Raw genomic sequence first — 23,099 nt, forward strand, 5'->3', positions numbered from 1 at the left:
CTTGAATCTCCATTCACCTCTTGAAGCTGGGTGGAGGTGTTGGAGGAGGAATGCCGAGAAGCACTTCAGGCAGCAGTGGGTGGTTGTCTGATGTTGGGCCCCCCGCCCCCCAAGCAGATCGGTTGAGTTGCATATGCTTAGGAAGTGTTCCCAGGAGAAACCAGTAAAGGAGGGGGGAAGAAACCAAGTAAGAGGGTGACTTTCAGAGAAGTCCCAGCTCAGTGTGGTCTCTCGGAGCTCTAGAGCATTATCTGTGTTTCAGAGTTTGTCCCATCCTGAGGTTTTTTTGTTTGTGCACCATCAGTCCTTGGGTATGGCTTGCTGGTGGAGGAGCCCCTGAGGCTCTGAAAGTGCCAGCTGCCACAAAGCACATAAAAGTGCAGGGTGGGGATACAGAACTGGTAGGAGGGGTCAGAAGGGATCTGGGCAGGTCACCTGCAGGGCTTACCATGGTGATTAACCAGAGGACAGACCCAGAATGTACGAGCTAATGATTCAAGGTGGGTTTGCCTGGGTGCCAGATTGTGAAGGACATTTAAAATGTAAATTAATAGCATTAGGTGACTGTGTGTGCTTCTCAGGACATGGATATGAAACCAAAACATTGATGTCACAAAAACATCATCAGGCAGAACTTTTTTGTTGCAATTATTTGAAAATTAACTCAAATATGGCTTAAGTAAGAGAATGGCTTTATTTGGCTCATGTGACAGTATGGGCCTCTAGTATAGCTAGGTTCAGGGGTTCTAGTGATAATAGAGTCATGTCTTTCCATCCCTCAATCCTGCTTTCCTCTAAGATAGGTTGATTTTTGAGGCAGTCACTCCCCATGTGCCAGTAAGATGGCCTCCAAAAGCTCTCTGCTTCTGTTCTACCAGCTTAGCAACCCCAGCAAAGAGCTTCTGTTTCCTCAGAGCTACAGCAGGAATCCTGAGGCTGACTTGCTAGTTTGTCCCCAAACCAACCCCTATGGCCTTTGGGACTTGGCATCCTGCTGGCCAGGACTGCATCAGGTGTTGAGCCCCGGCTGTGGGGACAGGGGTGTGTAGAAGGATAGGGTCAACACCTCTAAGTCACAAAGATGGAGAGTGAGGCAGGGGTAGGTCCCTAAGGAAAAAGAAAGCATTTACTATCTAGAAAAATCACCTGTCCCTAACTCACCATTCTTAGGAAAAGACTACAACTTGATTGCTCAGAGTATCTTAGACCAGGTAAATGTAGGTAAAAGGAGCCCACCAGAGAGACCCCTGTGCCCATGTTTGGAGACATCAGTCTGCACAGCCATTATAGCTTATATGCATGGTACCATGCCTAAGTGATGGTTCTGTACACTGATCTTGAACTGTCAGGCGGGTTCCCTCAATGTCTTGGCCAACCCAAGGGTACTGTTTAGGCCAATCCTCCCCTTAGGGAGTTCTCAGAAATACCCTCAGAGAAGGGAGGTGAGTGTGTGGCCTCCTGCTCCAGGAAAGGTTGGGGTGTACAGCCAGATCCTCCCATAATCTTTGGGGACCAATCTTTCAAAATGAAATGAAAACGCAAAGGCCTTTGGCTGGAAGCACACAACCAGTTTTTTAATAAAGTCATTACAAATATGTACAAAGCGTCTCCAAGGTATGAAATTCCTCTTACAAAAGAGCACAACAAACCAGCAAGGTTAGAACCCAGAACGGAATGTTCCCAAGCTTATTGCCTCTCTGGCTGAGCCAGAGGCCTCACCGAGGTTCCAAACACCCCCACAGCTATCCCTGTCACACACACACATAGACTCCTGGGCACTTATAGTGCAAAAGACTTAAGGGTTCCGGTCAGGGAGGGGACAGGAAAGAGGTAAGAAAAGCTTCCCATGTCCTAGGAAGTAAGTTGAACAGGCCCTGTTTGCAAACCAGACGCTCCTCCAAGGGACCTTAGAGAAATTAAGGACACAAATGGCAGGGCATAAATACGTAAAATTGCCAACTCAACCAATCCAGCCTGTTCTGGAGTGTTCCCAAATGCAACACTCTCTTGCTCCCTGCTGGGCCCTAGGCTGTGCTTGCCCTTGAACTAGCAATGCTATGGACCAGCTGAGGAGGGAATCCAGTGTGACAGAACAGTTAGCTCATGGGTTTGCTTGGGGGGGTTGGGGGGTGGGTCATACAGTCCTGAGTTCAAATCTTGGCTTGGCCACTTCATTCTTTGTATGCAGCCTTAGGCTAGGTTGAAAACCTTTTGAGTCTCGGCTTCCTCAACTGTAAAACGGGAATAATAACTACTGTCTTCCAGAATGGGTATGAGGAATAACTGCAGAAACGTGTAAAGCACTCTCCACAGGGCTCAGGAGTGGTGAGCACGCTGTAGATGGTGGCTTTTGTTACTGCATGAAGCAGCAAGAAGGAGCTAGGCTTTTCATGCTGGGTGTCAGTTGAGATCACAGGCTTTTTAATTTCCTCCATGACTAGTAGTGCTCTGTAAATATAAATACTATAGAACCATCTGCCAGCAAGGCTTGGGGTGATAGGGATGGCCTGACAAATCTGTTAAAGACCATGAACCAGACTGGAAAGGGACAATTAGCATCATCTGGTTCCAGGCAGGGCTGCCCCTCCACACTCCATACATAAGTTTCTTCCCAGATGGGATTCTACAACCTGGCACATTGTAGGTGCTCAATAAATAGGTATTAGATGGAAAAAATTGCTATTTTAAAAAGAAAGTTTTGGTCTAAGCTTTAAAATGACACTTAATGACACCAACATCCTCCATCAGCTCCTATGGGACTAGGCTAGGGTGTCTAGCCTGTGCCCCCTCACCCTCCAAGCAACTTCTGACTCTGATTGGCCCAGGCTGACTTAAGGAAAGATTCAGAAAAGGAGTTGGTATCAACATAAAAGAAAACCTGCATTCTGATCACGGCAGCTTCTGATACCAGGTGGACACTCAAAAAGTCCACAGTGGCAAACCAGTGTCCCCAAAAGAGACTTGTGCAGGATCAGAGATGGACTCTCACAGTTTCCCAACTAGGGGAAGTGATATTTTATCAAGGTCAGAAACATGATAATAGCACGAGATCTGCTACGTAAGTTGTGAAACCAAAGTCACAGTTTCATCAGTCTGTGACAGTATTGTTTAAATCACCATTTTTTCCCATCAAAATAGAAAAGAATTTCTTAAATGAGACCACTGGGAGAAGTAGAAAAGAAGTCTCCAGTAGCTCAATGGAAGAGAGGAAAACAAAATGGGAATTGGGTTCTAGGAGAGGCTCATGGCCTAGGACCATGGACAGCAGCCAGAGAGGGAAATGGGCTTCCTCCTAGAAACCTGTTACTCCAGCTACATCTAGGCCAGGAGGAACATGAAATGGAATCCCAAATTTGAAATGGGGTAAGGAGATCCTACTTGCTTATGGGGGATGGGGAAAGAAGCTTCTAGAAGGGAACAGATCTAATTTGGAATGGGAATGTTAAAGTCCCAGGAGGCTCCTGTCCCTGTGGCTTCTGGACCCCCACCCTCTGAGAGCAACCAGTACCATCAGGAAGGAGGCCCTTCTGTTTGCTCCTCACCTCATTATGCAGCAGCTACCTAAACAATGATCTCAGAGGCCTCCCTCTGCTTTGCACGGACACGCGTGCGCGCACATACACGCGTGCGCACACACACACACACACACACACACACTGCTGTCTGCTGAAACCCGATATGAGGTCTTTTTTAAAATTTATTTCAAAGCCTCCCTCCCTCTCCCTCTCTTCACAGACGCTCTGCAGTGAAGCTAATCAAAATCAATGACTCCTTGGCAGCCGGAGAAAAGCGGGGGAGAGAGGGAGGGATGGTGCCAGCACTTTGCACACTGTGGAAATATTTAAAAAAAAAAAAAAAAAAAACACCACCCCACTATCTCATGCAATCCAAGTAATGCAGCCTCAGAGACGGTGGAGACAATATATACATATATATCATGCTTCAATTTCCTAATACAAATGTCCATCAAGAAGTCAAATCTCATATAAAAACAAGCATTAAAAACAACCCCTTGTCAAAAATCGGGGCAGTCGAGAAGTGCACTCAAATTAATGATGTGCAAGAAAAAGCCAGGATTAGATAAATACACAGTTTCTATTAATACAAGAGAATATGTACAAGGGACTTGGCTATAAAGCTCCATCAGGAGGTCACGGGTGTCCAGTTCTCAGCAGTGTGGCTTCATTGAAATCAAAATTGCCCCAAACACCAACCCCAGCATTTGGAGTTTGGATCCTCCTGCGAAAATGTCAGAAGCTAGTAGGTAAGTCAGGGCTGAAAAAAGAGCTTCTCTGACATATCACCTCTCCCCTGTGTCTGGATGGTCAGTGTGGCCCTACTGCAGTGTTGAGGGTACAGCCTTAAAGCAGCAGAGTAGCTGTGATCACGTACCATTATAGTAATGAAAACCCCCTCCCCAGAAAATGGGCTGAGCCGGAAAGTCTCTAGTGTTTGGCTCGGAAAGTGACGATACAGAGGCAGACACCGTGTTTCATATCATTCTAATTAATTAATGTGCCTTCTCTAAGTTCGTGGCTTGGTGGGGATGTCGCCTGCTGCTCTCTGCAGACCCTGCCCACACACTCATCCCCTGCAAACATAAATGTGGGGAGGGCCCCCCTCAACAAAAGGGAGCGAACTCTCCATCAACAAGCTTTCCTTTTGCACAAACCTTCTGGAGGTGGAGGTGGACAGACTGCCCTCACCTTCAGTGCTTTGGGTTACATTTGTCTTTAAAGGGCTATTTAGGAAAACATAAGGCATGGAAAAAAGAAAGAAAGAAAGACAGCTCCCAGCTTGCAACAGCGCTAAAAGGTCCTGCATTCTAAAGGACCTGGCAATTTTCAACAAAGCCTGTGGGGAATAATTCAACCCCATGTCAACCTTAACAACGGCTGATCCCTCTGCTGGCTTCTTAGAACTGTAAGGGTATCTGCAAATCAGTCCAGTGGACCCCCTGTCCTTAGGGACTGGGTGGTGACCTGCAGATCCAGCCTTGCAGAATGACAGTCTGATCCCCTCGCAGTCTGGAGCACCACCACCTCAGCTTTGCACAGGGCACTGTGTGAGACCCAGCACAGAGGAATAATACCTGGTGTTTTTTTGCATTTTTAAAAATAAAAGCAAAAAATAATAATTGCTCCCTGAAGAGTCTTTGCAGCCAACTCTCAGTCCAGCACACATTTTTTTTTTTTTAAGCCCTTCTAGAAACTTCTGAAAATAGTAGCTTATCCTGGGGGAAAAAAAATCAGACCCTCAGTCAGTCAGTGAGATGCTGGTGCATTTCATTTAAATGACCCGCTCCCTCCCCCAGTGCTTCCTCCTTATAAATCACCCTTGACCAGAATGTAGCCATTCCTTGGCTCTTTAATCCATAAAAACCTAAGCCCTGAAATCCCCTTGGGGAGTGGGGGAGGCCATGGGCTGAACTCCCAAGATACTTTTGTGGGGGTAGAGGACATAGCAAACAAGTCACATATGAGGTCAGCTTTCCGCCTCAGTAACCAGCAAGCCACTCCATACCATCCCTTCCCTCCCTCCCCGCCAGATCCCAAGGTTTGCTCCAAAAAACGCCTCTGGATTTTCATCCCCACAGAGAAAGAGAAGAGACTCTCAAGTGGCACTTTTGCGACTTGTCCCTTTAAAAAGAGAATTTGAAACAGCAAAATAGAAATCTCTCTTGTCCCCTGGCCTTGCAGTCTGGCAACAGAACACCATGGCAGCACCGGCAAGAACACAGCACCAGCAAAATTTAAGTGAAGCACCAGAGACACCAGACTGGTAGGAGAAAAAAAAAATCTCAATTGTCTTGATGTGACAGCAGGACCGTCTATCTACCTACATAGGTATAGAGAGACTAGGACTTGTCAAGACTTTAGAAATGGAGAATCCCAGACTGCCCCTACAGTGCTCCTCCTTGTCCTCCTTGCTTTTTCTCTATTTTGCCTTTTTGCAATTTCACCACTCACTCCACCAGCATCCCTCCCCAGGTGGTGGGTCAACTCTGGGGCTAACTCCCACCAGTCTTTGCAGATTTCCTAGGTACACAGTAGGCATCTCTCTTCCGGTGCCCCAGACACAGAAGCATCAAAGTTCGCATGGGAAGGTGCAGAAAAGGGAGGGGACTGTGTCCTTGACAACACATGCACTGAGTAGTAATATTCATATTTTCTTTTTTTATATATATAGAGCTGTATGTAAATAGCATTGGGGTGTCTGTTTCTGCAGCTGGATATGCAAAGGGCTTCCCCAGTTCCTTTCCGCACACATTGCTACTATTGCTCCAGGCTCCTCTTCACTTCCTTCTCGAAGTGCCAACTGCGGCCTTTCAAGCTCTGGGCTCCCCCTCAGGAAAACGGGAACCAGCTTTCTCCAAGGACACAGGGTTTTTCACCAACCTGCAGAAATAAAGATTGGTATTTCGGTCAGTAGGCACGTGCAGACAGCTGCTGGGGATGACGTCAGTGCCTTGGGCTTCTGCACTGCCAGCCCCGAAATGTCCGGGAGGGAGGCAGAGGGGGATGGGAGAGAGCTGCTAGACACAGAGCTTTGATTTGGAGGAAGGGCTCCCCAGAAGCTAGATTTTGCACCCGCCCCCATCCCTACCATGGCCAAAGCCCTGTCCACACAGCAGCCATCCCTAAACAAACATTTGTTTGTGCACACACACACCCATTTCTGTTTTCAGATGTAGGCATCTTCTGTGATTAAAAAAGAGAATGTAGGGGCCCTGGGTGGCTCAGTGGTTGAGCGTCTGCCTTTGGCTCAGGTCGTGATCCCAGGGTCATGGGATCAAGCCCCACATGGCTCCCTGCAGGGAGCCTACTTCTCCCTCTGCCTATGTCTCTGCCTCTCTCTCTCTCTCATGAATAAGTAAATAAAATCTTTAAAAGAGAGAGAGAGAATATAGAACCACTCTGCCCCTTTGCTCCTCCAAATCAGGAACAGGACCTTCATCTATTCATTTCACAGATCCATATTCAAGGCAGGCTTATAGGATAGTCTCTGCTCTCATTTATTCATTCATTCCCAAAACATACGAAGAATCATGCTAGGTGTCACAAACCCAATGACATAGCTCTTGCCCTTTAAGGGGTTCAGAAACCAACAGAAAGAGATAAGAAGAACTTGATATCAAGGACATTGTCGTGGGAAGAGCAGTCTGGATAAACACGAACTATGGGAGCCCAGGAGGGAAAGGGGGAGTCAGAGCCCTTGAGAGAAAGAGTACTGAGCGATGCTAGGAAATTAGCCAGGATAAGATGAGGCATTCTGGGAAGGGCAGAAAAAACAGCGCTTACCCCCGAGAATTGAAAAACATATATTTGTACAAAAACTTGCGCATCGGTATTTAGAGCAGCATTATCCATAATAGCCAAAAAGTGGAAACGACCCCTAAGTCCATTGACTGATCAAAGCGGGTATTTCCATTCAATTGAGTATTGTGCAGCCATGAAATGGAGGTATGGACACACTATAACCTGGATGAGCCTTGAGGTCATTATGCTAAATGAAAGAAGCCAGACAGAAAAGATCACATACTGTATGGTTCCAACGTATATGACATGTCACCAAGAGACAAGTCTTTAGGGGCATGAAGTAGATTAGTGGTTGTCCAGGGCTGTGGGGAGGAAGGAGTGAGGGAGTCACCACTAGTGGGGATAGGGTTTCTTTTGGGGATATGAAAATGCTCTAAAATCGATTGTGGGGATGGCCGCACAACTCTGGAAATACAATAGAAACTACTGAGTTGTATACTTCAAAAGGATGGATTTTCTGGCAGGTGAGTTACATCAGAAGGAGGAGGAAGAGGGAGCAGAGGAAAGGGATGAGGGAGTGGCAGGGACAAAGGGAAGAAGCAGGACAGAGGAAAGAACAGAGCAATGAAATACCCCCACTAGGTCAAGGTGCTTGATGAGACTCCAGCAAAGCCTGGGTGATGGGGCGGGGAAGGGGTGAGGCCAGAGAGTTAGCAGGGGCAAGAAGTTCGCAGAGGACGGCGCGTTGGTCCAGAGCAGGGGGTATGAGAATTGCCATGTGAACAGGACAGACCAAGTGGTGTAGGAGACAAAGTGGGAGAGAGATCACTTTCTGAACTGGAGAGAATCCAGAGAATCCGGGATATTGACTTGTATGAACAGCACTAATGGGTTTTCCTGCTGGGTCTGGTCAACAGAAGGCCCCGATGGGGTAGGAGTCCAGGGTGTGTACTCCCCCAGCTCCCATTCTGTGGGGCCCCAGTGCCTGCTGGGCTAGACTCTGGTTGCACTCCAAGTCCCCCTCCAGACTCTGGTTCCTACTCCCTCACCTCAACCCTCCAGGCAGGGGTGGACGGCTCTCCTCTGTGGCCTGCCTGGTGGTGCTACATTACTCCTCCCTGCTTTCCTAAAACCCTGTCTACATTCGGTCACCGAAACTTCACTGAACTCTTCTCTGATTACTCAGCTTGGGGAGGGACTCTCTGCCTCTTACTTGTACCCTTAATCAGTATGTAGGACCGTGTGAACCACATGAGTTCCAATCCCATGGACCCCACAATCGACATGAGCTGACACAAGGATCCGAATCAGTGACCTCAGTCCTTTTGTTCTGACCTGCTCAGGTGAAGGCAAAAAGACCTTTACGACCACCTAAGCCCCGATTCTCCTTCTATTCCATGAGAGCAAAGCAGGACGTCTACATTACTGTGTTGCCGCCCTGGGTTTTCATGGGATACTGAAGCAGTCATCCACTAACTCAGTTGATAAACACACTCAATTTAGTTTATGAAAATCGCTTTTGTAAACTCTAAAAACTCACGTTGTTGGCGCCTAGTCACACTGATCTCAAAGGTCAATGGAACCCTGCGGCACTAGCCTAAGATAATCACGCTGCCTTGAGCATGCACAGAAAGGAAGGATGGAGAGAAAGAAAGGAATCACACCTATGTGCTACCGAGCGTGTTGACTTTGTGCTGAGCATTGCTCTGGACACTAGATGAGGCCCCAGAGCCTGCCCTCGATTTGCCTCCAGCGTTTCTCGGGGAGATGTGACATGCCAGAGGCCAGAACGGCGAAGACCACTGTCCATAGCTGTATGGACAGCCCAGGAGTCAGGATGTGGCTGTGCTCACCAGGAAAGCTTCCGAGAGGAACCAAGATTCGAACTGGGTCTTTAAAAGATGCATTCATTTTTTTTTTTTCAATAACTGGAAGAAGGAAGGATCATTTAAGTGGGGAAGGGGCCAGAGCAAAGCACAAGGGCAGTGACACATATAGCTCAATCAGGGGATCATGATGAGCAGGGACCTACATCCCAAAGTTGTGCAGAGTGAGGCTGTGTAGATGTGTCAGTTGAATGTTGGTGATGAAGGGAAAATGATGATGGTATCAGGAGAGGTAAGAGAACTCTACTTTTATGGCACTGATCAGCTCCATCCGTGGGAGGAATGGAATTTTCTTGCAAAAGTAGGTAAAGGATTTTCGCTTTTCCTTCCTGCAAATCATTAAACCTATAACGAGTCAAATTTCTAAGAGCTTCCAAGAGCAGCTACATGGACCAACTTGGCACCTGTTTATGTCTTGGTGGCAGGTTGGTGTCCGTAGTGACAGATGGACATTTGAAGCACGCCTCTGTGCAGCCAGTGGATGCCATGTCACCTCACCCTACATGGAGGGCACCTGCACATACACTTCTGGGGATCTTAAATGTGACACGGTAGGCCAGGAAGCTTGCCCACTACTTCCTAGGCCAGGAAGTAATCACCTAAATATGCACAAGAGTGTTCCTTCCAACTTTATTTGTAATAGCAGTAGTCTGGAAACATCTTGTAAGTGCATTGGTGGGAGATTGGATTAACACATTAAGCTACCTGTGTGTTAGAAAGAGGCAAATCTAAATGTGCTATGGTTCTTTTTTTTTTAATATTTTATTTATTTATTTATGTATTTGAGAGAGAGAGAGAGAGAGAGGGCAAGAGACGGAGAAAGCCCCTAAGGGTGCTATGAATCTTTTTTTTTTTTTTGGGGGGGTGCTATGAATCTTAATTGAAAAGAGCAAATGGCCAAACAGCATGATCCCAGATCTTTTTTCCTTCAATGAATATGTATATGTGTATGTGCCTATCTACATATCCATATAAAGAGACGTACAGATATGAAAAATAGTGTAATGGTTAAGAGCCCAGGGGCCCCTGGGTGGCTTGGTTGATTAAGTGTCCAACTCTTGATTTTGGCTCAGCTCATGATCTCAGGTTGCACAATCAAGCCCTGTGTCAGGCTCTGTGCTGAGTGTGAAGCCTGCTTAAGATTCTTTTTTTTTTTTTTTTTTTTTTTTCTGCTTAAGATTCTTGCTCTCCCTCTGCCCCACCCCTCCTGCTCTGTCTCAAAAAATTTTTTTTAATAAATAAATAAATAAATAAATCAAACAAACTATGGTTGACTCTTGCACAATGTGGAGGTTAGAGGCACTGACTCCCCACACAATCAAAACCCCCTCGCATAACTTTTGGTTCTCCCAAAACTTAAATACTAATAGCCTACTGTTGACTAGAAGCCTTGTTCATAACATCAACAGTCAATTAACACATATTTTGTATGTTCTATGTATTATATACTGTAATTCTTGTAATCAAATAAGCTAGGAAAAAGAGAACATTATTAAGAAAATCATATGGAGGAGAAAATACATTGCCAATACTGTCCTATATTTAGTTTTTTTTTTAAACTCTGCATATAGGTGGACCCGTGCAGTTCAAGCCCATGTTGTTCAAGGGTCAGCTGTATTTTTAAGAAATAAAGTCCACCACCCCCTCTGAGCCAGTGTCCTGCCCCTGAGATGTTTTTCCTCAAACTTGGCTCATAAAAAACTTTCTCAAATGCTGACTCACAACCAAAGCTCACAGCTGAAGAGAGCCATGACACTTTGCCTTTTAAAAAAAAGTCCCTATTTCCACTTGGCACCCACAGTGTGGAGGGGGCAGGTGGGCAGAGGAGAGAATGTGGAACATCAGGGCCCTACCTCCCTGGAGCACCGTGCTATTACCCTGTTGTGGGTGCAAAGGTAGGAAGCTGTGAAGGCAAGCCCCATCGCAGCAGTAGATCAAGCCAGAGGCTCGCTCCCTTGTTCCTGTATCTGCGATGAGGACTCTTGGGTCCCCTCCTAAGAGGTCTCAACATTTAATTAAAAAAAAAAAAAAACAGATCTTTTTTGGTCTTGCTGTTTGCACAAGTGTTAAGTTACAAATTCAAACAGCAGAGGAGAGATAAATAAAGGGAAAGCCCCTGTCACTCCACCCTCTAAGCCTCCCAGAATATTTTCTGTGCATTTACTGACACCGTGTCTCTCCCCCTCATCCTTATGTCCCCAGAGCCCATCATAATGCCCTGGCCAGAGTAGGTGCTCATTTCAACCTGCTGGGTGAGAGTGGATATGTGAGCAAGAGAATAATGGTGGCAACTCCCCCACTCTCCGTCCTTGGTTTCAGGGAGCTGGTTTTGACTGTGGAGTTTAGACGGGACCAGCAGTTGATCCTAGCACCTAAGAATCATGGGGACAAAGGTCTCCATGCAGAATCTTCCTAGAGGGATCACTGCTCTGGTCTGTGTCTCCAGTCTCCATCCCTGAAGTTCATGCTGCCCACTTAGGAAGGTAGGTGCTGAGGAGGTAGGATAAGGGGATTGAAAAAGCAAAAGTCTAGGGCTCCTGGATGGCTGACTCTTCATTGGGTGTCTCTTTGTTTCAGCTCAGGTCATGATCTCAGGGTTCTGGGATCGAGCCCCATGTGGGGCTCTGCACTCAGCTGGGATTCTGCTTGAGATTCTCTCTCTCCTTCTGCCCCTTCCCACCTCCTCATGTTCTCACTTGCTCTTTCTCTCAAATGAATAAATTTTGAAATTTAAAAAATTTTTTTAAACAAACTCACCAACATGAGTGGGGGGAGGGGCAGAGTGAGAGGGAGGAGCAGGGAGCCTGATGCGGGGCAGGCACCCCAATAAATAAATCTTTTATAAAAAGAAAAGAAAAAGAAAAAGGCTGGATCTGAGGCATGTGAGAGAGGAAGAGGCCATTTGGCAGCTGCTGGAAGGGATGGTGGCTCCCCTGTGCCCAGTGCCCAGCTAGTAGTGAATAGTTATCATTGCCTCAGTGAGTGGTCATCAGTGCCTCAGTGAGGGGTTACCAAGCTCATCACTGAGTGGTCATCAGTGCTTCAGTGAATGGTTATTGATTACGTAAAGTCTGTGAGGAGAGAGCAGAGAACTGAGAGCTTCTGCCCACTATGAAATTATAGCAGGTGGACCTTGAATGCACACTAACTGGACTTCCAGAGGGTAGCACTGAGATCTGGGAGGCAGCAGAGGATGGACACCAAATCAAATGGGCAGACCCTTCTTAAAGTAGCCTTGCCAATGTTTCCCACATTATAACATGCTCATTCTTTGACCCAATAACTTCACTGCTAGGAACTTCACTTTTTTTTTCTAGTTGCAAACTTGTCCAAACAAGAATACACCTGGTTCATACTCTTAGAAAATGAGAAACAACCTAAATGCCCCTGGGGAGGTGACCAAATAAGTGAATCATGGTTTATCCAACAATGGAACACCATGCAGCCATTAAAAAGGATGATGAAACCTTTCTTTGTTGACATGGGAAGAGATCGGCAATCTATTTTTAGTGAGAAAAAGCAGATTACAGAACAACATGAACAGATGATCTCACTTATTTAAAATAGGGTATGTGTGTGGGTGTGTGTATGCATCAAGGGATGTCTGGCCAAGTGGTCCCCTAAATAGCAGGGGTTGCAAATTTAAATATATGCATGGATCCAGTGAAGTGTGCCCAGGAGAGGTCAGGGTAAGGAGAGAATCTGTGTCCCATCTAAAGGGGCTGCTGATACACATCCAAGCCTTTGCTATCACATGGGAATACAGACCCGGTCTTTTCAGATCTTTCCGTTTGTTTAAGAAAAACTAGAAATACGGGCTTCTACAAGAATGTGCCTGATTTTTCAGTGCTGGGGGACATGTGAGTCAAACAAAACCCAAATGGCAGGCCTGATTTAGCCAGAAGACCACCCGGCTAAAGGTTGGCTAAGGTTGGAACCCTTGACCAGACACTGGGACACTCTTAGATAGAGTCAGCTGGCATTGAGAGCCACCTCAGCAGCTATCTCTGTGCCTCAGTTTCCCTCTCTGGAAAGTGAGGGACTTGGATCAGCTGGTCTCTAAAGTCCTGTGTAGCTCTGGCTGTATTTCTAGAATGGTGACCTTTTGGATCATAGATCGTTTGAGAATTGGATCAAAGTCTTGGTTTCTCTCTCAAGTAGGGAGAAACACAGAAGTATGAAATCGGCCAGTGTTATGTGTAATCTTGGGGGGTTCCTAAATTCCTTGAGGCCTCCCCGAATTCATTCATTTATCTATCCACTTATTCATTCATTTATTCAGTAGTTACTGGATGTCTGCTCTGTGCTAGTCACCATGCCCAGCTTGGGATATAGTGATGGGCAAAATCAACATGATTGGTGCCCTCACGGGATGTGGAGGCCAGAGTCTCCCAGGTTGGGAAATCCTGTCCTGGAGGTTCCCTCACCCCTGGTACAGAAGCCTAAGCAGGCTGCTCGTGAGCCACAATGCAAGACTGGGAACTGCTTCAAATAAAACGCTCTAAAAAGTCTCCTATGAGTTCCCGCCATCCTATGAGTATGGGCTCACAGACTGAATTTTATCACAAATAAGAACAATACGTATCTCATACTACCATCTATCATATTCTAACATTTTTCTGAACATCACTGACGTGCCCCCATACTGCTCAGAAGGTAAAGGGACACTTGGTAAATGGCAGCCTCTGGGCCTGATCCAAAAGTCAGCCTGACTCCAAAGTTCATGTCACTTTCCACTACAGACATTTTAGGCTGTCCTGTCTCAGCATAAAATCTGGGTGAATCAGATAGTGGTTAAATTCTCAGAATCAAGACTTGGGCCCCATGGTGTGCCACCGAAAATATTTTACATCTGGGCTGTCTTTGAAAGTGGTACCTCTTCTTAAATCCATCCCATTGGCCCTGACACATTCCCACTCTCTGAAGACCTCCCCCTGCCCAAAGCTAAGTTTCCCCATCATCAGTATGAGCGGTTTTCAGTATTTATTAAGTACCATGTGCTAGATCCAAGAATATCAGATGTACACAGTACCTGGCTGTACCACGGTGATAGGCAGAGCCAGCCAGGCAGGGGAAGCTCTCCAAACCCTTAGTAACATTGCTCTGACTCAGAGCTCTTCTCAACATTGGGATGGGCATGCACGGAGTCATCTGCACTCTCAGGCATTCCAGCAATAGCTGGAGGTGTGTTCCACAAAGAACATTCCACACACAAAAATCCACAGATTCAGCTGAGGATGGTGACAGCCAACTCAAGAGGCCAGTGACATAACTGGGACATGGCAATAAATGGCAATTTTTGTCTAGAAAGCCCTTCTGGACCTGTACCACAAGGCTTTATACCCTTTAGACAACTGTTATAATGAAAGAATGTTGACATATGCTTTGATAGCATACAGTTCCACTTGGAGCCATTTTTAAGAAAATCATCCGTGGGGATGCCTGGGTGACCCAGTCGGCTAAGTGTCTGCCTTCAGCTCAGGTCATGATCCCAGGGTCATGGGATCCAGCCCCACATGAAGTTGAGCTCCCTGCTCGGTGGGGAGCCTGCTTCTCCATCTGCACCACTTGTGCTCTCCCTCTTTCTCTCTCAAATAAATAAAATCTTTAAAAGAAAAGAAAATCATCCACGATGTGCCCAAAGAGTTATACGCAAGGATGCTCACCATCATGTTGGAAACAATCTAAATGTCCAATGGTAGTAGATTGGGAAGGTAAATGGTGGAAGAGCCAAATCATGGAATAGCAAGCAACTTCTAAGTGTGTCATAGAAAATATTACAGGGCATAGAGAAATGTCTGTGCTATAATGGAAAAGTCAGGTTACAGATAATAAATATCTAGAGCGAGTGATTCCATTTGTTGAAGTCCCCATCGGTGCATTTTTTGAAAATGGAAAGAAGCCTATAGAAAAGTTAACAGTGAGCAGTAAGATAAAAACAATCGACAAAAATGGTCTTTTATTCAGCATTTTCCAAGTATTTAATAAGGAACTTGTAATATTTTTTGTAATCCAGGAAAGGCTATTTTTAAAAAGGGAGAGGATATCACATAAAATTTCCCAAAGTAATTTCATTCCATCTTGCCCAAGTCTGTGGTCTGCGGAGCAAAGGTTCAATGATGGCAACACTTTGTGGGGGCAGCCAATTTTCTCTCCATGGAAGGGTAAAGGACGTTTCTCCATCCCTGGGCATCCAGCCATAATAAAAGGATTCATCTCACTGTTGTGGGTTAAAACAGAGATCCCTCACCCAATAGCAGGGGCACCAGTTTAGGGCAGGAAGGAGACAGGGAGATGATGCTGAGTTGAATGGTAACATTCCTTACGTGATAGAAATCCAGCCAGTATCTACAACATTCTAAGGGTGAAGAGGGCTGAGTATCCATGAGCTGGTACAGGAATCAGGACCTCTCAGATCCTGGCAGGAGATGAACTAGTTCATTTCCACTGAGAGGCTGGGGTGAGAGTCAGAGCCAGGGTTTTCGGCTCCTGAAGTTCTAGGAGCATCTGAGGCCAGGACCCAGGACTCATTCATCCCTATATCCCTGCATCCTGGCACCTGGCTCTTAGCTGGTGCGCAATGCATTATGCAAGTGCATGATGATGGAATAGTCCTCTTTACTGCGTCACATAATCCCCCTGCCCTTGTGAAGTGCCTGCTCACACACCATCTGCACTATGGATCCCGTTACTGATGAAAGTGTCTATGAGCTTGGTTTTCTCACCCTCTTCTTCCTATTGAGCTTGGAACCAAACTCAGCCTTCCTACCATGGCCTCATCTAGCCACTCCCTGCCTCTCAGACTTCTTCTTCCCCAAGTTCATGTGGCTTAGCCGCACTACTCGGGTTTCTTTCTCCCTCAAACACACCTTGCTAAATCTCACCTCCCAAGCGCTGGACTTGCTGTCAACACCTTTCTTGCAAGTCTTCACGTGACCAGCTCCTTGTCATTCAAGTCACCAATCTCCTGACTCCTCCTGAAAGTGGCCATTCCTAACCACTGCAGATAAGGAGTCCCCTGGGATCTCTATTACATTCCCTTCCTGTAATACCTTCAGAGTCCTTGGCACTTTCTGAAATTATCTCTGTGTTAGATTGTGTCATCCAAAAATGGCCACATCATCTCCTGTCCCACGTGCTATTCTAGAACTTTGTCACCACCCCACGGAGTGGTAGCTAACTCCACTCCTCTTGAATATGGGCTGGCTTGTGACTTACTTCTAACCTAAATGACTTCTGAAGCTGGATCAGAAAGGGCAAAGCAGCTTCCCCCTGGTCCCCTGGAAGCTTGCTCCTGGAGCTCTGAGTCACCAGGTCAGAATCTAAGCACCATGAAGCTGCCATGCGGTGGAAAAGCCCAGGCCCCAGAAGGGGTGCAACAGAGATCCCTGCTACCTCCTCCCCATGCCCACCATGATTCCAGCCCCCAACCAGCCTGGAGCAGAGACAGGTCACCCCTACTATGCCATATCTGATTTCCTAACCCATAGGATATATAAGCATAATCAGACAATTGTTTGAAGCCACTAAGCTTTGAAGTAGTTATAGAGCAACAGTAACCAGAACAATCTTTATTAACTTATCTGTCTTTTTCCACTAAAATGTACATGAGGAGAGGACCTCATGTATCTTGATCCTTCCTGTGTCCACAAAATCCTTCGTCCAATAATGAATCACTCAATAATGAATAGCTGAGTAAGTAGAAGCAGCTGAATTTGGAAATACCTATCTTTCATGGTTTCTGATTAATTGATTGATTAATTACATAGTTATAGTTATTATAGGCCTACTATGTGACAAGGAAGTCACATACGGCAGCGGGGCATCCCATTGTTCCCATGAAATCCTATCCCACATAACACTGGTGATGACCAGAGGGGAAAAAGAAGTCCCCCCTTCTCCCCTCCCTTCCCCCAGTAGAGGTCTGAAGAGACGACTGTGAAAAGTCAGAGGTTGCCAAATCCGCCCAGCCCACATCTGGGGGTGTATTTAATTATCCCCGGGTGCAGCTGTTTTTACATTGACAGCTCAGTCACTTGTGCCCTGGCCTCTCACTAGGCAAGCGGGTGACTCCAGACAGGGACCATGTGGTGGGAAGGCTGCCAAGGTCCTGCACATCTGGCCCCTTCCCGGGGGGTACCTCCCCAACAGCTGTCTCCTTCCTTTTGGATTGCTCCCTCCCCTGGCCTAGGCTTTCAAGCTCTAGAAGTAATCTTGGCAGGGGTGCAGTAGGCCGGGTGGGAGGCTGGAGGGATGCGCCTCTCGGTTTAACTACTTAGGCCCCAAAGTACCTGCCAAGAACCAGTTAGCATGTCTGGCTGGCAGGCCAGGCCGTCATTAATTCATTAAAGCAAGCTGCGCCGGCCCATTATCTCCCTGTTGCTGACCAGTCGCGCCTCCTGGGCCTGCAGAGTCTTCTTCCTCCCCTTCTTCTTCGTCCCAAGGTGAGATCTGCACACTGTGGGCCCCTTCTCACAGCCAGATTCCCTGGCTGTACTCTCTCCCTCCCTGCCCCCTCCCAAGGCACAGTTCTCCCTGCCTTCCCGCCTCCGCCAGCCAGTGCTCACCAGAAAGCATCTTTTGTTCCCTCTCTCCCATCTTTGCTGCGAAGTGACTGGTTAAATCCCACCCATCTTCCTCTTGGCCTCCCCCAGCCTCCAAGGAGCCTCCCCTGAGGCTCTAGCAGGAAGGGAATCTCTCTAGTGCAGGAATTCATAGCTCATAGCCCCCTCTGCTTGCTGCCTGTTGTCTTTTCCTCCCTTGCCCCCCACCCCGAGTCATCTGGGGGGCAGTGTGCTCAAAAACAGAAACTCCAATTCCATTTCTGATGTTGCCACCAGTCCTTTGGGACTCCAGGGAACCCTCTCTGCCTCCATTTCCCCTTTGAAATAATAGGAATGGCATTACCCATTTCAGAACAGCCTCTGATGAGTGAACTAAGTGCCAGGCACTGCACTGGGCACTTTAAATGGATGCTCTCCCATCAGACTTCCAACAGTCCTAGAAGAGGTACAGCTCCAGTTTAGGCTCACACTGCCAGCAAGTTCCTGGGCTGGGACTTAAATCCAGTTCCATCTGATCCCTAAACCCATGCTTTTTACCACTGGACTGTCCTGGCACATCTGGCCTTGATTCCCCAAGAGGTCACATAGGGATGCTGGGGAATTGCCTCCTGACAAAGGCAGAGTGTTGTCTGCTTTGGGAAAGAAATATATTAAGTGCACAATCATAAGCATGGGAGCTCACATTTAAATACTTCTTATGCATCTGGCACTGTCCTAGAACTCTCTAGATGTGAATGCATTTCACCCTCTTAACAACACTTTTGCCATTAAGTACTATTATTGCCCCCATTTTAAATATGGGGAAAACTGAGTCTCGCATGTGTTGGTTTATTTAAGGATGACTTCTGAAAGAAGTATTGCTGGCTCACGGTGGAGGCTCAAAACCAGTCTGTTGACACTGTTGCCCTGCCTATAGTCCAGTTCACCCTAAACGCCTAAGAGAATTGCCTGCCCAATAGGGCTGGCTCAGGCCTCCCTGAAATACATAAGGCATCCTCTGAGCACTCCCACTTCTCCACGGTAGGAAAAGTGGAGAGGACCACACACGGAACTCAACACACTGTCCTCCAGTGGATTTTCCTTCTTTCCGGTCTTCCTAACTTAGCAGAGAGGCTGGGAAAAGACGGGTTTCCCCCAATTAAGTCAAACGCAAAGCCCGAGCTGCAGGCAGGAGGTGGCTGCAGGCAGGAGGTGGCGGCCAGAGAACTTGAGGTTCTGGGACAGGGAGGGAGGCGGGGAGGCCAAGCCTGGTGAAGCCCAGGGCGGGAGCGCAGGAATCGCGCGGTACCTAACTCCACCCGTGTCCCGGGGGAGGGAGGCGCGGCGCTGCAGGAAAGCTGAGCCGGGCATTCGGGGGTTAGGGCACTCGAGGAGGGAGCACCCGGGAGGGTGTGGCTGCAGGGGACGCAGGCCGGGCCCGGCCGGAGGAAGAAGAACCCGGGAGTGCCCTGGAGTCGAGAGGCAGCCGGGAACTCTGGGGCAGAAGCAAAGTGAGGAGGGAGCAATAAAGTGTAGGCGCCAATTATCTGCAGTAGCGACACTGCTGTCGGAGGCCTCCCCTGCCGCGTGGGACCCCGGCTCCCAGCTCCTCCCGCGCCCCGGGCGCAGAGGGGCGCCCTCGGTCCTCCCGCGCGCCCTAGGGGAGGGCTCCCGCCACCTCCCGGCCGGCAGCCTCCCGCGCGCGGCCCCGGAGCACCCCTAGCCCCGACGCGCTCAGGTCTGTTCTACCCCGGGGTGGGCGCCCGGCCTCGCGTGCACCGCCCTGTCCTGGGAAGGGAGCGCTCTCCCAGCCTCCCTGCACCCCAAGACCGCGGCAGGCCTTGTCCTCGCCCTCCTCCTGGGTGCCTCTCGCTCGCATCTTGCGACTTGTTCTCCTAACAGCTTCTCTTCTTCTCCAGGTGCTCCATCTGCCTTTCCTGGTCTCACTGTCCGCTGTTTCTTTCCCTCTCCTTCCACTTTCTTTCCGCCTCCCCTTAAATTCCAGGCTGTGGGCTTCGCGTCTCCCGCTCGACTCCCTGTTTCTGCTCCTCCCTCCGCCCCCCCCCACCCCCACCCAACGCCCCGTCCAAAAGGTTGTTCCTGCCCCTGGGATCCTGTCCCAACCCCAGCCGGGTCCCCTCGGCCCAGGGCAGCCCCTCTCCCCGGACGGGGAGTAGCGGATGGGACCTCCGGGAGGGAGCCGGGCAGAGAGCGCCCCGAAGCACGCACCTCTCTTCGCCAGCGCCCGAGCTGCGCCGGCCCACGCGACATCTGTCGCCCGCGCTCCCGGCTCACACCCCGCGCACCCCCGCAGCTCCCCGGGCGCTGCCACCCCCCACGCTCCGGCTGCCGCCTCTCCCCGCGGGCGCCGCGCCAGCTTCTCAGGGTGTCGGTGCTCGGCGCGGCTCGGCCCCGGGGCCGAGCGCTCGGCATCTGTGGGTGGGGGCACCCTGGGGCCGTGGCTTTCTCACCTTCGACCTCCACCTTCCAGCCCTAGATCCACCTGTGGTGAGCTCAGGCTGATTTTCTCTCCTTCTCATTCTCTGCCGCTCTGCTCTGTTCCAGAATCTGAGAAGACAATCCCTTACACGTTTGCTCCCCTAGGCGCACAGCTGGTGCTCAAGAACTCCCCAACCCCAAGGGCCTAGTGCTCCGAGGATGCTCAGTACCGTTCTCCCACCGGGACCAAACACAGTGGGTGCTCAATTCTGACTCTCCACGCCCACCAGCACGCAGCGCCCAGCATACCGCAAGCTTTCAAACATTCGGTCCCTGAACATTGACGGCCTAGCACCCAGAAGGAGCTCGATAAATGCTCTCTTATAAAGCCTTCCCCTTGGGGCTTCCCTAACAGCCTCAGGTCTCAGCCCACTTTGGGGGCACCTCCTTCTCCATCTCGGTTCCAACCTTCCGGTGGAGAGGAGGCCCAGCTCCAGAAACGGGACACCTTGTTGCAGAAGGAGTGAAGAAGTTGGCAAAGCGGAGGGAAACTGTAAAGTGCGCGGGCCGTGGGGGAAAGACCGCTCCGGCGGAAACCTGGAAATCCAGAGAGGCACTCGGGGAGACGCGGGGACGGAGAGACGAGGGAGGTGCCGCTAAAGAAGAGGGTTCGGAGCCTGTGGCGACTTAGGAGCTGCAGATGGCTCGCAAGAGGACGGGGGGCGGGGGGGGGGGGGGACTTGCCTCGAATCCGCGATGGATGTAATTCTTTGGCTTGGCTTGTAACTGCGTCCTCATTGCAAACACACTTTTTACTTGCAGTGCGTGTTTACTTGGGGATGATGGAGGCTAAAGTTCCCCCCTCCCGCCCCAAAGCCATCCCACTGGAGAGAGTGGCAAGAGGCGCTCAAGGAGTGGAGAGAAGAGGCCCGAAACCGCGGACCTGGCCCCCAGAAGGAGCGATGGGACCCGGACGGGAAGGGGCCGGCGATGCCGGCGCGAGAAGGGAGCAGAGGAACACGGAGACGCGAAGGGAAGAAAGCAAAGCTGTCCGCCGCCCTCGCGCCCCCAGGCCGCCCCGCGCGCCCATCCCCGGCCCCGGCCCCGCGCGCCCGGCGCCCGCTCGCGTACCTGTTGCTCCCTCCGGCTGGGTGTCGGCTCCGGCCCCACCAAGAAGCCCCGCGTTCCTACAAGTTCCGCCTGCCGAGCAGCCAGGCCGCCAGCGCCGCCACCTGCGCGGCCGCGCACAGCCAGGGCCAGTAGGTGGGGAGCGCGCGGGGCGCCGGCGCCCTCCGGCTCCGCGCGCGGCGCCGCCACATGGTGCGCTGGTGCAGCTCGTCGCCGAGCGCCTTGAGCCGAGCGGCCGTGAGCTGCGCGGCGGACGAGCGCAGAGCCAGGCGGCCCGCGCTGCAGGCGCACACGGCCGGGGGCCCGCGGCCGCGGTGCAGGGGGCACGGGCACATGACCGCTCGCCTCGCTCCCTCCCCGCGCTCGGGCCGCCCCTCGCCTCCGCTGCCTCCGGCCTCCGCGCCTGCCTCCGCCGCGCTCCAGCCGCCGGGGGCCTCCCCTGGACACCAAGTTTCTCCTTGTGTTGTGCGTTTGTTGTGCTGACGGCGCTATTATTAATTAAAGTGTCACATGGTGGAGGGGGGCGGGGAGGGCGCGGGGAGGGGGGTTACATCATCCGGCCCCCGGGGGGGGGGGGCTGCAGGCAGAAGAAACCGAGAGGTAACTTTTAACCCTAGCGGCGCCGGCAGCGAGAGGGCGCGCGCGGGGGAGCGGGGAGCGCTGGGACGGGCCGGGCCCCCGCCGCCCGGGCCCGGGCTTGGGGGGTCGCGTGGGACCCCCGCCGAGGCGGAGAGCGCGAGGGAAGGCCTTCTCCTTCCCTTTTTCCTGAATTCAGCTCTGCTTCCGATTTGGCGAGGGAAGCAGGCTTGTTTGCCGTTTTGGATGAAGCTGATAGAGAATTCGGCTGCATTATTAAAAAATACTCCGAGGCTATTGTGTTGTTTGGGGGAGGGGGGTTGACTCCAGAGTCTCCTGGGAGAGCCAGATCCAACCCGACTTGCCCACTCTCAGGTCGGACTCGGCACCTACAGGCTTCGCGTCTGAACACACCCGACACTCGCCCCCGCCCCGCTCCGGGCCTCCCGGCCAGACCCTAAGGCAACCCCGGCGCCTCGGGAGAGCTCGCTGGAGGCGGGGTGGGGGCTTGGAGGTCGTCCCCAGCCGCAGGGGCGCGCGCCCGAAAGACCCTCGCGAAGGGCTTTCTGGAAGGAAACTTATTTTTGTGTGCTTCCTTGTGAATATCCTTTTCCAGGGTTACAGTTGGAGACGCATTTGGAGACGCTAAGGAGCCGACGAGGGGGAGGGGCTCAGGGGACTTTCGCCTGGAAAGGCTGGAGTCGTCCCCGCTCGCGAAGGTACCGATGGGCGAGGGACGCTCAGGATTTGGGGGCAGATAACGAGCCCTTCTCTGATCTTAAATTTAATGGGATTCAGATAACTTTGGGATTCAAGAAACTGGAGGAGTGAGAGGTGGCTGCAGGCCAGCTGTCTGGGACCTGATGAGGAAACTTCGATGGTGTCTTTACCCTCTGGCAGAAGGCTGCCAAGGCCCCAGTCCTTTGGTCTCTTGAAAAACATTCTCAAGACTAGGAACATCGTTTGGGTTTGCGTTTGTCCTGCAGAGAGACTTCCCGTGGCCTCCAGCAGGGTCAGGTCTCAGGTCCCAGCTCTGCAGTGTGATCTTGGTGGGCCCTGCCCTCACCCAGACTTTTCCTATCTTTAGTAAGGATCAACACTTCCGCTTCTGAGTGCCTTCTGTGCAGGTTCTGGGGCTCAGGTCCCCGCGGGGCTGCCTTAAGTAAATCCCCCAACACTTGAGAGGGGGGAGGTGGGTGCTATTACTATCCTATTTTACAGATGAAGAAACTGAGGCACAGGGAGGTAAGGCCTCTTGCCCAAGTTCA

The 23,099-nt window shown here is 50.3% G+C and overlaps 2 protein-coding genes across 5 annotated transcripts in view; one reads left to right on the forward strand and one right to left on the reverse strand.

Moving 5' to 3' along the window:
• The window catches only part of RNFT2 (ring finger protein, transmembrane 2), a 98,869-nt gene that overhangs the window by 69,264 nt on the left and 6,506 nt on the right, over window positions 1-23,099 (forward strand). The window contains exon 12 of one of the 4 annotated variants that reach the window (XM_049102095.1): window positions 20,254-20,831. The exons of 2 other annotated variants lie outside the window; for them this stretch is intronic. In XM_049102095.1, the coding sequence (XP_048958052.1) occupies window positions 20,254-20,292 (39 nt within the window). In that variant the 3' untranslated portion in view covers window positions 20,293-20,831. Of the gene's footprint in view, window positions 1-20,253; window positions 20,832-20,949; window positions 21,195-23,099 lie in introns of those variants that run through there. One more of the 4 variants, XM_049102096.1, reaches the window with a different exon arrangement.
• HRK (harakiri, BCL2 interacting protein) lies at window positions 1,554-21,761 on the reverse strand. The gene is made up of 2 exons (XM_025474097.3): window positions 21,259-21,761; window positions 1,554-6,398 (listed from the first exon to the last, which is right to left on the reverse strand). Exon 1 carries the CDS (start codon window positions 21,588-21,590, stop codon window positions 21,315-21,317), a length of 276 nt encoding a protein of 91 aa, XP_025329882.1. The 5' UTR covers window positions 21,591-21,761; the 3' UTR covers window positions 1,554-6,398; window positions 21,259-21,314.

The sequence above is a fragment of the Canis lupus genome, chromosome 26 (assembly GCF_003254725.2).
Source record: "Canis lupus dingo isolate Sandy chromosome 26, ASM325472v2, whole genome shotgun sequence".
NCBI lineage: Eukaryota > Metazoa > Chordata > Mammalia > Carnivora > Canidae > Canis > Canis lupus.